Source organism: Salvelinus namaycush, chromosome 37 (genome assembly GCF_016432855.1).
Source record: "Salvelinus namaycush isolate Seneca chromosome 37, SaNama_1.0, whole genome shotgun sequence".
Classification (NCBI taxonomy): domain Eukaryota; kingdom Metazoa; phylum Chordata; class Actinopteri; order Salmoniformes; family Salmonidae; genus Salvelinus; species Salvelinus namaycush.
This window is the reverse complement of record NC_052343.1, coordinates 7,109,545-7,124,926: the sequence shown is the minus strand read 5'-3', so window position 1 is coordinate 7,124,926 and position 15,382 is coordinate 7,109,545. Positions and strand designations below refer to the sequence as shown.

Genomic DNA, 15,382 nt, shown 5'->3' with positions numbered 1-15,382 from the left:
CTGCAATAGAAAAAGCCTTGCATGTAGCGGTGACTCACATCTGAACACATCTTTCACAACAATAAAGAGAAGACACGACACCACCACTCCATCTAACTATAAAAGCAAGGGCTAAGCCAAACTATTACACAATGCCATTGTCTTTGTTCTTTCGCTGTATTTTAGGCCTACCACTTGTTCTTATGCAAAGCACACATTTTAGGGTGGTTATATGAAAGAATACTAGAGGATGCACTGCATGCTCCCCAAGTAGAGATGGAGATATAGAACATCTGGGGTTTGATACAGAATTGTTAAACACCTCCTCATGAACTTTTTACCGCCTATGGAACAGGAGAGAGGATAGTCCAGGGCAGACTTCAAACAGCCTAGCTGTAGGCAGCAAGAAACCTTGGGATAAAAAACACTGACAGTTTTTCCTCAGGTAGAAATGAACGAAAAGATCAGAAGTTGCTACAGTATTTGATGGTGAGCAAAACCTGTCTTGCACAAGGAATGATAAGGAAAACACATACTGCATCTAAACTTGCCAAGCTGTCTAAGCACAATTCGTTTTCACAGTTATGCAATGCAGTAGTATAACTTTAGTTAGCACTGAAAACAAGGGACAGCACAAATGCCATGCATAGAATGTGTATTACAACCTCTTAAGGATCCACTCCTATTTTTTCGGTTTTCACCTAAAATGACATACCCACATCTATCTGCCTGTAAATCAAGCCCTGAAGCAAGGATATGCATATTCTTGGTACCATTTGAAAGGAAACACTTTTGAAGTTTGTGTAAATGTGAAAGGAATGTAGGAGAATACAACACAATAGAGCTGGTAAAAGATAATACAAAGGAAAAACCAATCGTTCTTTTTTTTTGTACCATCATCTTTGAAATGCAAGGGAAAGGCCATAATGTATTATTCCAGCCCAGGTGCAATTTAGATTCTGGCCACTAGACGGCAGCAGTGTATGTGCCAAGAGTGTGCCAAGAGTGTGCAAAGCTGTCATCAAGGCAAAGGGTGGCTACTTTGAAGAATCTAAAATCTAAAATATATTTTGTTATAACACTTTTTTGGTTATTACATGATTCCATATGTGTTATTTCATAGTTTTGATGTCTTCCTTATTATTCTACAATTTAGAAAATAGTAAAAATAATGAGTAGGTGTGTGCAAACTTTTGACTGGTACTGTACATATTGGGAAATGGCATCGCCCATCATGAAAAAGTATTGGAGATGTGCTGTTGATAATGACGTACAAATACACAGACTTTCTAAAGCATTGCCATTTGTGTTGAGGTACTCCAATGGCCTTTCAAGTGGAATTTAGCCATCCTCTAAAGTTTGTCAGGATAAAAACATTTAATCTGTTATTCTATAACATATAACAGTTGTAATGTCATATTCAATAAGTCCATAAATATAGTACACCTACAAAACAAGCCTACCGTCTCTGGGCGATTCTATTGAACACATTGGCTATTGTGGCAAAAAAAATCAAATGCCTGTGATAATAGCAGTTAGACAGGTTGTGAGTATGTGGAAGATTCTTTCCAACATTCATCAACGTATGATCATTAATATGACCAAAGTCATGGGATGGAAATGATCTTACACTGCAATCATATCATACTGTAAAATGAATGCAATCAAGCTTTTAGTGTATGTGATCAAAAGTACAGACTATAGTTACAGAACCCTACAGACACTTAGTTACGTTATCAATCTAGCTACCAAATTTGGGAATTTGTAACAAACTCAATACTTTTATATATGTTTAATGAGGATGCAATACTACTAGGCACACAATAAATATAAACCTTAAATAAGGTACACTTTGATGATATAGATCCGTGAAAATTATACGAAATATCCAATTGTTTATGTTTACTGTATCTTTAGGTTCTTGGACTCCCGAGTGGCTCAGCGGCCTAAGGCACTGCATCTCAGTACTAGAGGCTTCACTACAGACCCTGGTTCAATTCCAGGCTGTATCACACAACCGGCCGTGATTGGGAGTCCCATAGTGTGGTGCACAATTGGCCCAGCGTCATCTGGGTTAGGGTCTGGCTGGTGTAGGCGCAATTGTAAATAAGATTTTTTTTTAACTGACTTGCCTGGTTAAATAAATAAAAAGTTATTATTTTACATATGACATGAAAATGCTAATAGGGGGCCCTGCTTAACACATTTTTCTTGGATTAAGTGTTTTTATCCTGACATGTTGTAGAAGTTGGCTAAGTACCACAGAGAAACATGCAACAATTTCAAAAATTTTACTGCGTTACAGTTCATGTAAGGAAATCAGTCAATTTAAATAAATTCATTCGGCCTTAATCTATGGATTTCACGACTGGGCAGGGGTGCAGCCATGGGTGGGCCTTGGAGGGCATAGGCCCACTCACTTGGCAGCCAGGCCCAACCACTGGGGAGCCAGGCCCAGCCAATCAGAATAAGTTTTTTCCCACAAAAGGGTTTTATTACAGGCAGATATATTCCTCAGCACCGCACCACTCCTCAGACGATCCTGCAGGTGAAGAAGTCGGATGTGGAGGTCCTGGGCTGGCGTGGTTACACGTGGTCTGTGGTTGTGAGGCCGGTTGGACGTACTGCCAAATTCTCTAAAACAATGTTGGAGGCATCTTATGGTAGAGAAAGGAACATTCAATTCTCTGGCAACAGCTCTGGCGGACATTCCTGCACACTCAAAACTTGAGACATGTGTGGCATGTGACAAAACTGCACATTTTAAGGTGGGCATTTACTGTCCCCAGCTTAATCAGCTTCTTGATATGCAACACCTGTCAGGTGGATGGATTATCTTGGTAAAAGGGAAATACTCACTAACAGGGATGTAAACAAATTTGTGCACAGAATTTGAGAGAAATAAGCTTTTTGTGCATATGGAACATTTCTGGGATTTTTTGTTTAATCTCATGAAACACGGGACCAACATTTCACATGTTGCAATTATATTTTTGTTCAGTGTACATGGTTTTAAAGCAACTATAAATACATTTATTCCATAGTCTACGTATGCACTGTATGTATGATTAAGTAGTCAGCTAATTTGCTCATTAAATTTGGTCCGAATCTGTGAACATCCTATTTGGCTCCTTGTACAGTATATTCTACAGCTTAAAAATGACATTACAGTTTTAATATCTCTGACCCAGAAAGTCAGATTCTTATGAGCTAAATGTCTCCCTGTTCAGTGGGGTTTCTGAGAAGGTCTACATTATCTGAGAATGGACCTTGATGGCTCTTCAGACCCCAACTGTATGTGAACACGTGAATTTTAATATTTTCTGTATATTAGATTCTCTTAAGTCAAAATAACTGTATAAAAAGTAACTATACATGCATTCATGCAAAAGTATAAGTGTTTGTTTGATCAGGGACATGCCGCCCCCCACATTCTAAAATTGCATTTTTGTTCCCCCAAAATGTATAATTGGAATGTGAAACAAAACAGGGCAACGGTGTGCTTTAGGACCATGCGGATGCCTCTGAGCGGTCGGGTAAGCTGTTTGGAGTGTTTATCCGGCTGGATTATTATTGATTTTTTTATGGTGATGTCCCCACCACGTCTAAAACCAAAGTTGTGGCCCCGTGTTTGATCATCTACTCAGTTTTAGTTAAGAATTTCAGTATATTTACCCTAAATCTATTACTATTTCCATTCTGCCCATTTTCACCAGATTTGACCCCTTGATAGTGGCCTTAAAAAAAACTAAATTGTACGTGACATCCGGGCCTTGGTGTATTACCCCATCATTGTTTGATCTAGCATGGATGACAGCCTTTAACAACCAAACAAAAAAGCAAAAAAAAAATTCTAGGTTTGATGGTCTACTTTATAGAGTTGAGAAAATACGCTATTAAACTAGTTTCCTAGTTACCACAAATATCCAGCCACTGCCTGCATTCAATTTCAAAATGTCTACCTGCTTTTTCTCGCTCCTTGCCTGTCTAACCAGGAAGTGACTATGGGTGGGTCTACACTGTTGGGGATGTGGTCCACAACCATTAGTTGATGCAATGCAACGTCTGCAATGTACAGTAGTCGGTCTGAAACGATACCACATGCATACAGTACATTCTAAGAAGACTGCCATATTATTTTTTCCTCTCTGTTCTGACAAATCTGAAGTCTCAATTGTACCTTTGTTCTACAATAGGGACGTTGATTGAATGTGCCTACAACAACCTGTTACAAAAGGTTGTCCATTTCTCAATGCAAATCATGGCACTTTCAAAGTCCCAGTCTCTGAATGGTTTGTGTGTGCCACTGAGGTATTCCTTTTCTTCCAGACATCTCTGCAATTGGCATCTCCACTTAATTAAGTCTAAGAGGTTTCTCAGTTCTCACTGAAGGTGAAACAGTCACCTATCAATATTATTTTAGGACCAAGCTCTGATACCAGCCTGTGTTGGCCATCTACAGTACGTTGAAAGACGAAGACTACGTAATAGACAATAGTTTATTCTCATTCCAATAATCAACCATATGGTTTCTCCCAGTACACGAGCAATGCATATTGTGCCAGGCTCATTAGGGGAGAGGAATATGCATGATTATGACCTCCATGGGACTCCTCCATTGGAGGACTATGGCGTACTGTAATTACACACATAAATTATTCACCGTTACTAATATTATTGGGCTGGGCGGCTTAAGCCACCTTCTATTACACTCCAGTATTGTACTGGTTCTACTGGTTCTGGGCCCAGCCAGTTCTGGGCCCTAGCCAATCTTCTACAGTAGGCTAGTTATGTGCACCAGCCTAGAAACTTCAAAGAAAAACTGTACCAATATACCAGCTTACTACAATCTCCTGATGATTTTTCTCTGAAATTCGCTGTTCACCTGTGGGCTAAGGTTAGATTTGATGCTTGTATGAAGAAAATGCATAATGTTTGGCCCTTTCATGATATCTATCCTTCCAAACTGCATTTGCCAGTACAGGACTAAGTCAAGAACCTTTCATCCTTCATGGCTTTTTAAGTTTAACTTCTCAGGTTGATTTTTGTAATTCACTCCTCCTTGAACTATGTGTTCAACAAGGAAAGCACTAGCTACCTACAGTACATTCTTCAGATGCTAGCGCTGGGCAATCTTGTCTTTTAGCATTGCCCTTCAAGGTTACATCCTGATATTCCTGTAGTGAGCTTGGTTCTCTGTGCAGTCATAGTCCATGCTAAGGTTCGGTGCACACTGGCCCCTATCAAAGCAAAAAAATGCTGCTCCCTTTTAGATGGGTCTCTCGCACTATGGGCCCAGGGAGATGGTCACAGCCAGGGCTGTGGCAGCTCCACTCACCCTCAAACAGGTCGATGGTGCATGGCCGCGGGGCTCCGGCATCTCACCCCAGAGAGCCGGGCAGAACATGGAACACCCGTGGAACGGCCCAGTCAAGGTCATCGGGAGGAATGCTGGAGATCTGCCATTACAGCCAGAACACCACCACAAACATGCGTGAGCCACAGAGCACATCAATCTAATAGTAAAGCCAATGTACTGTGTATAGACATAAACTGTGCATTAAGCTTCATATTGCACAGAGTATGATATTGTGTTTATTATATGTCTGTATTTCTCAACTTTACAAAATATATACATAGCCCTCACATTTTATGAAAAGGAAACATAAGGAGAAACATGGATGAAGTGATACACTTTAGTATAAAACACATTGTGGAGGGGATTAATATTTACTGTAATTTTTGTCTACATCCGTAACATAAGTTAAAGAACAGTAGGAAGGATGTAAAAAACACTTCGGGTAAATATACACTGAGTAAAAAACATTATTAATATTGAGTTGCACCCCCTTTTTCCCTCAGATCAGACTCAATTTGTCAGGCATGGACTCTACAAGGTGTCGAAACCGTTCCACAGGGATGCTGGCCCATGTCGACTCCAATGCTTCCCCCAGTTATGTCAAGTTGGCTGGATGTCCTTTGGGTGGTGGACCATTCTTGATACACATGAGAAACTGTTGAGCGTGAAAAACCCAGCAACATTGCAGTTCTTGACACACTCAAACCGGTGAGCCTGGCACCGTTCAGAGGCACTTCAATATTTTCTTTCCCATTCAGCCTCTGAATGGCACACAAACAATTGTCTTAAGGCTTAACAATCATTCTTCAACCTGTCTTCTCCCCTTAATCTACACTGATTTAAGTGAACAGGTGACATTAATAAGGGATCATAGCTTTCACCTGGATTCACCTTGTCAGCCTGTCAGGGAAAGAGCAGGTGTTCCTAATGTTTTGTACACTCAGTGTATTATGTCCGACAGCAGAGCTAACCCATTTTAGGGTAGCATTAAAGAGTGACTTTGCATCACCTAAAACATATTGCCTCCTTGCATAAAAGCTACCACTGGAAAATATATTGACATAATGTGTATCCCTTTGAGTGGGGGGACTTAATTCATTACATTAATTAAATAACTAAATTAATAATCATAAAAATGGAATAATGTTCTGCCCTTTTGAGCGATTGTTATCTGAATTAATGTTACATCACTCCCACAAGTGATATTCTATATTTAGCTACATATTTTCTTCATCATTGTTTTTGTGTTTCTCTGTCTTTTCCTCCTGTTCCCTTCACTGCCTTGTTCTCTCAAATTCCCTCTCCATCCTCCTGGCTTCTTTTTCTCTCTCACCTCTCACTTTAGCTGACACATTTACTCAACTCTCTCTCCCCTCTTCTCACACTCACTTCTATTTCATTCATTGGCTCCCTTTGTTCCTATCTTATTACTCATCGTTTCCTACTCTACTTTCACATGACACACATTTAACCACTTAAAACATAAACACTCTTAAACACTTACACATTCACAATTATTTTTTCTCTCCCCTTTGCATCGTTCTCAATTTATCCCCCATAACATTTTCATACTCTCCTTCTCGTACTATCTGGGTTTTGTTCTTAATTTCACTCGACCCGTCTTTTCTCCATCCTCCACCTCACTTGTTTCTTTCGACATCTCTCTCTTCATCTGTCCAGTTCCCCCACTGCCTCCCTCTATCCCTCCCTCCATCCCTCTCTCTTTTACATACTCTTTTACATATATCTCTTTTCATATCTCTCTCTTTTCATATGGCCAGTTCCCGCCCTCCCTCCATCCCTTCCTCTTTTACATACTTCTGATTTCACTACCTCTCAGTCCAATCCTCCCTCCACCACCTCTCACATCTTCTCACATATCTGTCTTCATTCCCCCACTCGCTCCCTCTGTCCATCCCTGCCTTCCTCTGTCCCTCTCTTTTTTACATACTCCTGATGCTCTCCTCCTGGCCCCTGCCTGTCCACAGGGATTAATTGATAGTGAGAGATAATAAATCTTCCCATTAGGAGCAGGCCCCTGCCCATCGCTCATTATGCACCAGCTGCTCCTGAGCGCTGGGTTCCCCTGCTTCCTTTAACACCGACGTCTGGCATCTCCGCGGCAGCAAGGTTAATCTCTCTCTGTCGCAGTTCTGTCTGTCTGCCGGCTCGCTCTGTGATCAGATGCGAGCACACACGCACACACAGACACACACCAGTCAGATGTTTTCAGTCTGTGGACTATTGATAATTGTTTTGAGATACACTATATATACAAAAGTATGTGGAAACCCCATCAAATTAGTGGATTCGGCTATTTCAGCCACACCCGTTGCTGTAAGGTGTATAAGATTGAGCACACAGCCATGCAATCTCCATAGAAAACCGTCAAAAGATGCCACCTTTCCAACACGTCATGTCATCAAATTTCTGCCCTGCTAGAGCTGCCTCGGTCAACTGCAAGTGCTGTTATTGTGAAGTGGAAATGTCTAGGAGCAACAACGGCTCAGCCGCAAAGTGGTAGGCCACACAATCTCACAGAACGGGACCGCCAAGTGCTGAAGTGTGTAAAAATCATCTGTCCTCGGTTGCAACACTCACTAGTTCCAAACTGCCTCTGGAAGCAACGTCAGCACAAGAACTGTTCGTCGGGAGCTTCATGAAATATGTTTTCATGGCCGAGCAGCCGCACACAAGCCTAAGTTCACCATGCGCAATGCCAAGCGTTGGCTGGAGTGGTGTAAAGCTCGCTGCCATTGGACTCTGGAGCAGTGGAAATGCATTCTCTGGAGTGATGAATCATAATTCCCCATCTGGCAGTCAGACGCACGAATCTGGGTTTGGCGGATGCCAGGAGAACGCTACCTGCCCCAATGCATAGTGCCAACTTTAAAGTTTGGTGGAGGGGGAATAATGGTCAGGGGCTGTTTTTCATGTTTCGGGCTAGGTCCCTTCATTCCAGTGAAGGGGAATCTTAACGCTATAGCGTACAATGACATTCTAGACGATTCTGTGCTTCCAACTTTGTTGCCACAGTTGGAAGAAGAACCTTTGCTTTTTCAGCATGACAATGCCTTCGTGCAAAAAGTGAGGTCCATACAGAAATGGTTTGTCGAGATCAGTGTGGAAGAGCTTGACCGGCCTGCACAGTGCCCTGACCTCAACCCCATTGAACACTTTCAGGAATAATTGGATGGCCGACTGCGAGCCAGGCCTAATCACCCAACATCAGTGCCTGACCGCACTAATGGCTCTTGTTGCTGAATGGAAGCAAGTCCCAGCAGCAATGTTCCAATTTTTATAGGAAAGCCTTCCAAGAATAATGGAGGCTGTTACAGCAGCAAAGGGGGACCAACTCCATATTAATGCCCATGATTTTGGATGGAGATGTTCAACGAGCAGGTGTCCACATACTTTTGGTGATGTACTGTAGTGTGTCTTGGGCCATGATTCAATGGACGGACTATGTATTATGTGCTTCCTTTCTTGAAATATTGCATTCTGTCACTTATTCTGTCACTTGTTATGTCGGTTATACAACTGTTCTGCAGACAAACGATGATGATGATGATTACTGGGATAGTATAAGGGATGATGGTTGGCAATCTCTATCAAGGCCTAGACAAAGACTGTTATATTAGAATGTATCTCTGCTTGCTCTTCCTCATTAAATGTCACAGTAACAGACAATAGCAGAAGAGACCATTTCTAAGAAGGCTTCGATGCTCTCATGTATGGATGTTTGCCATTGAGTAATAGTCATGAAATAGACAAATGGTCGCTCAGTGTGTATCAGTAATTACCCCTGGAGTCTCAGATGCGGTCACTGCAGATGAACTCTCCTCAGAAGGCCTCTATCCATCTTTTCGCATAGCAGAAGTGCCCCCCACATTAGACAGCTCAGTCACTTACGACTCCAACATGCACTACTCTCTCCACTCTCCCTGCTTGATATGCATGTCTTAGCGAGTCACAATGGTAATCTTGTAAATAGCAGGTTTAAAAATGCACAAGTTTCTCTGTGGCGCCCTCGTGTCTTTCATGTCACTGTGCACTTATACTTCAGTGGTTCGGTATCAGCAAGCTCAGGGAAAGCATGACTTCAAAGGGATATTCCACCCAGAGTGAATGGATCCATACGGCAAATGGAAACAAAGTTCTCCTTGAGCCAGCTCTGCAGAGAGAGTTTGGATACACTGCAGTGTGAAAAGTTTACCTTTCCATACCGAGAAGAATACAAATGTGAAACAACCTGAGAATATAATGTACCGCTCCACTAGTAGTGCAAAACAACCTGTTAATACATAGAATTCCAGAGTAGATGTTCAGACCTGCATTCAATCTGTGCTGTACATTGTTGCAATACATTGTAGTCGACCAATCAGAGAGACAGCTGGAGATTTTAACCTGAGAATATGTTGGGTAGACTACAATGTATAGCATTGCATAGCAACAACGTATTCTCAGGTTTAGTTGTATGAATCTCATCTCTATCAACTGACACAGTGTCTATGAATAATAGGACTCAAACAAGAGTAATATAGTTTTACATTTTTTATTTAAAACTTTAAAATCATATAACCCATACAGCAAACTGTACAATTGAATTATTCACAGTGTGTTAAAAAGAAAATAACGCAAAAGCTTCTCTATGATTTTATGGTTCCCCATGTTTGACTTGGTTATTCTAATAATAGTCTTCTCTTAACACATACAGTTATTAGGTAAACAGAAAATGTTACAAAACGTTACAAAAAACTATATTCATAGAAATTCTGCATGTCCACAAAGAAAACCCTGGTCGGCACCAACATGTTAACCCTATTGTTTGAAAGGTTTCCTGTCAAACGATAGAAGCAGACAATTCAGCTCAACTCAAAACAAAACATAAATAAATACCTAGCGCTGTGACTGTTCGATTGCTTACTAAAGTGTAACTCATACCACATACTGCACATATTATGTGTCATTTTATTTTTTCCATTATTTTTATCTTAGATTTCATAAAATGTTGTAAAATAACTGGATTCACATTTTGGTATAAAAAAGACAGTATGCTTTATAACTGGGACTGAATTAACTGAACTAGGACTGAATTAACTGACCTAAAATCTTTGTAGTAAATTCAAATAATTGTATTCAAATGGATCATGGATGTCCATTTTCACCACAATTATTTCGGCGAGTATGTGGATTGACAAAAAAATAAGCAATAAAGTAACTTGTGTTTGCAGTCAAAGGGCAATTCAACTGGAAGCCAGTCCAACCTGTAGTGTAACAACCAGTCTTTGCCCAACTGCATCATGGGTTTCAAAAGAGAAGAAAAGCGAGATCATACAAAATCTATTCTAAATGAGTTTCCGCTACAGTTTTGGGGAATTCAATATCACAACGTCACATACACCTCATATCAATATATTAGGTGTGATAAAATAAGATTTACATATAATATTCTACTCTTGATGATCATAATCCAATATAATATATTATAATCCATTCCAATCGTATAAATTAATATGGAGGATGGGGAAGTGGGAGTGGGGTACAGGTTAACGTGGCATATGAAACCAAATTTAAATTAAGAAATTGTGTTTGGCTGAGAACAAAAATGTATGTATTTACCTGTAAAAATTTAGCAAAATACATTTTCTCCTGTTCATCTTATCTACATATACTCTACTTTGCAGATGGAGGTTGATTAACATTTATACAATGAGTTTCTACCAAACCAATAATAAGTCACACAGATTTAAGTTTCCTTGAATCTTTACATTGTTAATGTTGAAAAAAAGGAACCCAAGATAGTTTGTCTTTTTTATCAATATTGTAAACCTCACAGAGGTATGCTGTCTCTTCAGCTCCCTATTCCGGCAGCTCACATATAGACTCCTAGCATCCTACAGCTCAATACTCATTGCAGATATACAGTTTATAGGCGTTACAGACGACATAAACACAGAAAACCAAACTTCAGATCTTCCGTCTGTTTGTTCATCTCATCATCTGAGCATGACATTGGTTCGGGATATTGACTAATTTAATGATATCTATCTCTAGTGCACAGTATGAAAATCATATGCAAAACCAAAGGGTCTTGTCAGCCACTCAGAGCTAGCCTATCTCATTTCCGTAACGGTAGCGTAGCGTTTGGTAACGCTGCCACAAAGCTTTTAGATCGGCCCTGCAATATGAATAAGCTAAATAATGTGCGAGTCCCAAGGACATTCACTGTTGCCGTGGCCACAAAGTAAACACACATAGAAGGAAGAGTATGATGACAGCATTTGTTTCTTACGCATACGGTCCCTTGTCCATTGTCCTCCGCCCAACACACTACTAAACCAAGTCATTTACAGTCACCTGCAATTACAGAACTAAAACCAAACAGCTAAAAACAGTGACTATGAAGTCTGTACATCTGTTCTGTGCTCTCCGCATTTCTTTCATATCACTGATATTTTTAGATTAGAGTGTCTGTTTAGCAGTCAGAAGGGTTAGATGGTAATTCATCGCAAGCAGCAAAAGCAATTCAATGGACGTTGTGCGATTATAACATGGCTATTTCTGAGGGGCCTTATTGTAGAGACACTTTGACAAAATGGAAACAGATGGCTAATTGCCCTCTGAAAATGCTATATTGCCATTGATTTTTTTTAAGACAACTAAAAGCCAATGTAGACACATTTCTCTGAAATGTTTATTAAGTGGACATGGGCAGAGATAACCAACTAGAGATAACCATCTAACTAGCCATCTAACCATAACCATCTAACTAGCTAGCTGACTATAACCCTAACCATAACCCTTCAAACATGAATGGTATGATTGGGTTTAACATAACCATAAATATGTTATGCTTTTATGAGTAAGTCAATTCAGTTTATACCCCTAAATCGCACAGTTGTTCAACGTGTAAATGTCGAAAAAAGTAATGAGGCCAGGTAGTTATTTTAGAGGACAATATAGACTAGTAGTGCAACAAGTATACGGGGGTTCATGTCGTTTATCATTGGGAGCCAAATAAGAGTAAACACTTCAAGTTATGTACTTGCATTTTGGTACATGAATACGTTGAAGCAAATCACTCCTCGTTCATTATCCCATGGGTAATGTATATTTGTTTGTTTGATTAATAAGATACCCCCAAAAAAGTCATTATATCTGATAGAAACACATGACCCGGTGTTGTAAAGAGGAAAAAGGCCATGGATATTCTTTTTGAACATAGTCTAATTTACAAATACATCCAATGTTTAGTTTTATTTTACGGGCATATCTTTGCCAGTTGGCTAGTTCATTGTTCTTAATTTTTTTCACATACTAAATTATCTTAACGTCCACAAAACATATGTCTGAAAATAATGTGGTGAAGCACAAAACAAATAGGGCCCTACTTTGTGTTTAGTCACAATAACAAAATGGCACCATATGTGGAAACGTTATTCATTAACAATAAATCAACGTCTCCCCATTAAAATCTCGGGATAGCTTCAGTGATATCTCTCTCTCTTTGAACAGTAATTTTTCGTCAATTAAAGATCATCTGCAAACCTAGTTCACTGAGTGACCAATGCTCTCTCTCTTACTATGGGATTTGCTCACTGTTGGGATTCCATTGCTGTCATCTGCATGTACTAAGGACGTGTTTATTGGAATTATAGAAGACCGATGGTCCAAGCCAGGCGTTTAAAAACGCCTCCCACAAAATAGACGGTGACTCAAAGAGAGCAAATCAAGAACCCAATGTTATGTCTGTACAAGGTTTGAGGTAACATCATTTTCTGCTGCCAAAGGACCTCCAGACAAGATAAAAAAGAATCGGTCAGAACTTTAACTTTGAATGATCGTGATGTGCTATGTGTGACATAACTGATCTCCCATCAAAACCCCATTTCCCATGTCTGTCTGTAGTTCTTTTATTGCCATGCTCAACGAAGCCAACTCTGTCTTTATGCCATATGTCCAATAAAAAGGTTGAATCTTTGTTGTCAATCAAGGATTCCTTGGATATCTTGTGATTCCTTGGTGAGTGTATTTTTTGTGTTACGTACGTAAACATCGGACTTGAATACAGATTATTTGGAGATGCTTCTTCTCCTCCACCTCACTCTCTATCTTTTTCTGTCTCTTTTGGAATACATGGGTGAACGTTGTCATACCTGTGTCGCCGATGCTGCCATTTTGATAGTACCATGTTTAGATAGTGTTCCATGTTTCGTTAGTGTCCCTATGTCGCTGTGGTTGATGGTGAATCTGGTGATCCCCTCGATTCCATTGTCCCAGGTTTCGGGACCAATCACGCCCTCCACATTGCTCAGGAGGCTCTTTCTCTGGGAGGCGCAAACTGTCACGGGAACACGGGGGTCATCCCAGTGTTGCAGCTCAAGTTGTCCTTTCCCGGGAGTCGTCGGTCGTTGAACGTGTGCATGTTGATCACTGCATCCGTCTTGACCGGGACCTGGTGGTGGGGCTTGTGTTTCACACGCGTCCCGCAGGTGAACGACTGTCTGATCTCGTCCACCATGGCACTGCAGAAAGACCTCTGGGCAAAAAGGGCGAGGATGAGGGGAGAGAAGGGGGGGAAAGGGATGGGGGGTAAATGCCTTAGCTTTAAATGGTTCTGACAGCATAGAGTGTCAACAAAATCAAGAGTGCAAAACACATTAGCCATAGCACATTCATGCATGTTGTTCCTCTCCCATCGCTGACAGCCATGTCAAACTGCAACCCCCACCACATGCAACCCACACAATGTGCACTGTTCCTGCTCTGTCAGATAGATTGAACACAGAGCCGTATTCTTACCCCATTACCTATACAAGCATGCTTGACACAACCCACTTAGTTGCATAACTCCAATCTGCGATTTACAACTGTTGAGATTAATGGTATTCTGACATCTGCAATGACTAATAACGGATTAATTCGGCATGCTCCAATTTGCAATTATGCCTGTTAAAATTAAATAAATGTTCTATTTTATGGCCAAATAGCACAGGGATTATTTGAGGGAACGCAAATCCCTTTAATAAAGGGAACTGAAATGGACAGAGTACAGCTTGGATTTTAAGGTTGTGTTCATATTGTTAGAAATAAGCACAGTTAGGCAAGTGAAGGATCTAAAATTAACCAATATATACTCTACGTCATGCAAACAATGTCATTAATAAAATAATCACATCAAGTACATAAATTACTGATCAACAATCTTGAATCAGATTCATGGGGATAATATCTACCTGCTCACGTTTCGCCGTCTTCCTTAGCTTGTATATGAATTCGGCTATAGCCACAAAGACGGAGAGAACCAGGCCAGACGCCAGCACTATAAAGATCCCTCCCAGGTTCTGAATGCCCATGGGGCCGGCTTTCTCACGGCGCTCTTCGTCCAGACAGCTGCTGCCGCTCCACCACTTCTCCTTGAGCATGTGCAGACGGCCATCTTCCAGGATGCTCAGGATGGCGATGGTCACTTTGTCCCGGTATGGAGAGCCTGTAAGGCAAGCAACAGGTCTGCTTTAGACTGGTTGAAAGATAAGATAAACCACTAGCTGGATCTCATTGATGAGGCCACAGGGGTGTTTTCACCACATATGGCTCAAATGTATATGTTGTCATTGCATATTAATATACAGTACCAGACAAAAGTTTGGACACACCTACACATTCAAGGGTTTTTCTATTTTCTACATTGTACAAAAATACTGAAGACATTAAAACTATGAAATAACACATATGGAATCATGTAGTAACCAAAATCAAAATGTATTTTAGATTTTAGATTCTTCAAAGTAGCCACCCTTTGCCTTGATGACAGCTTTGCACACCCTTGGCATTCTCTCAACCAGTTTCACCTGGAATGCTTTTCCAACAGTCTTGAAGGTGTTCCCACATATGTTGAGCACTTGTTGACTGTTTTTCCTTCACTCCATGGTCCAACTCATCCCAAACCATCTCAAATGGGTTGAGGTCAGGTGATTGTGGAGGCCAGCCCTTACTCAGACTGGAGGTGTGTTTTGGGTCATTGTCCTGTTGAAAAATAAA

At 40.6% G+C, this 15,382-nt stretch overlaps 1 protein-coding gene across 1 annotated transcript in view; it reads right to left on the bottom strand.

The window, feature by feature from the left end:
• Positions 1-9,879: 9,879 nt before the first annotated feature.
• The window catches only part of LOC120031587 (glutamate receptor ionotropic, kainate 3-like), a 143,341-nt gene continuing 137,838 nt past the window's right edge, over positions 9,880-15,382 (bottom strand). Inside the window, exons 15-16 of the mRNA XM_038977396.1 lie at positions 14,578-14,831; positions 9,880-13,880 (exon numbers count right to left, since the gene is read on the bottom strand). Coding sequence (XP_038833324.1) covers positions 13,686-13,880; positions 14,578-14,831 — 449 coding nt within the window. The 3' untranslated portion in view covers positions 9,880-13,685. The remainder of the gene's footprint in view (positions 13,881-14,577; positions 14,832-15,382) is intronic.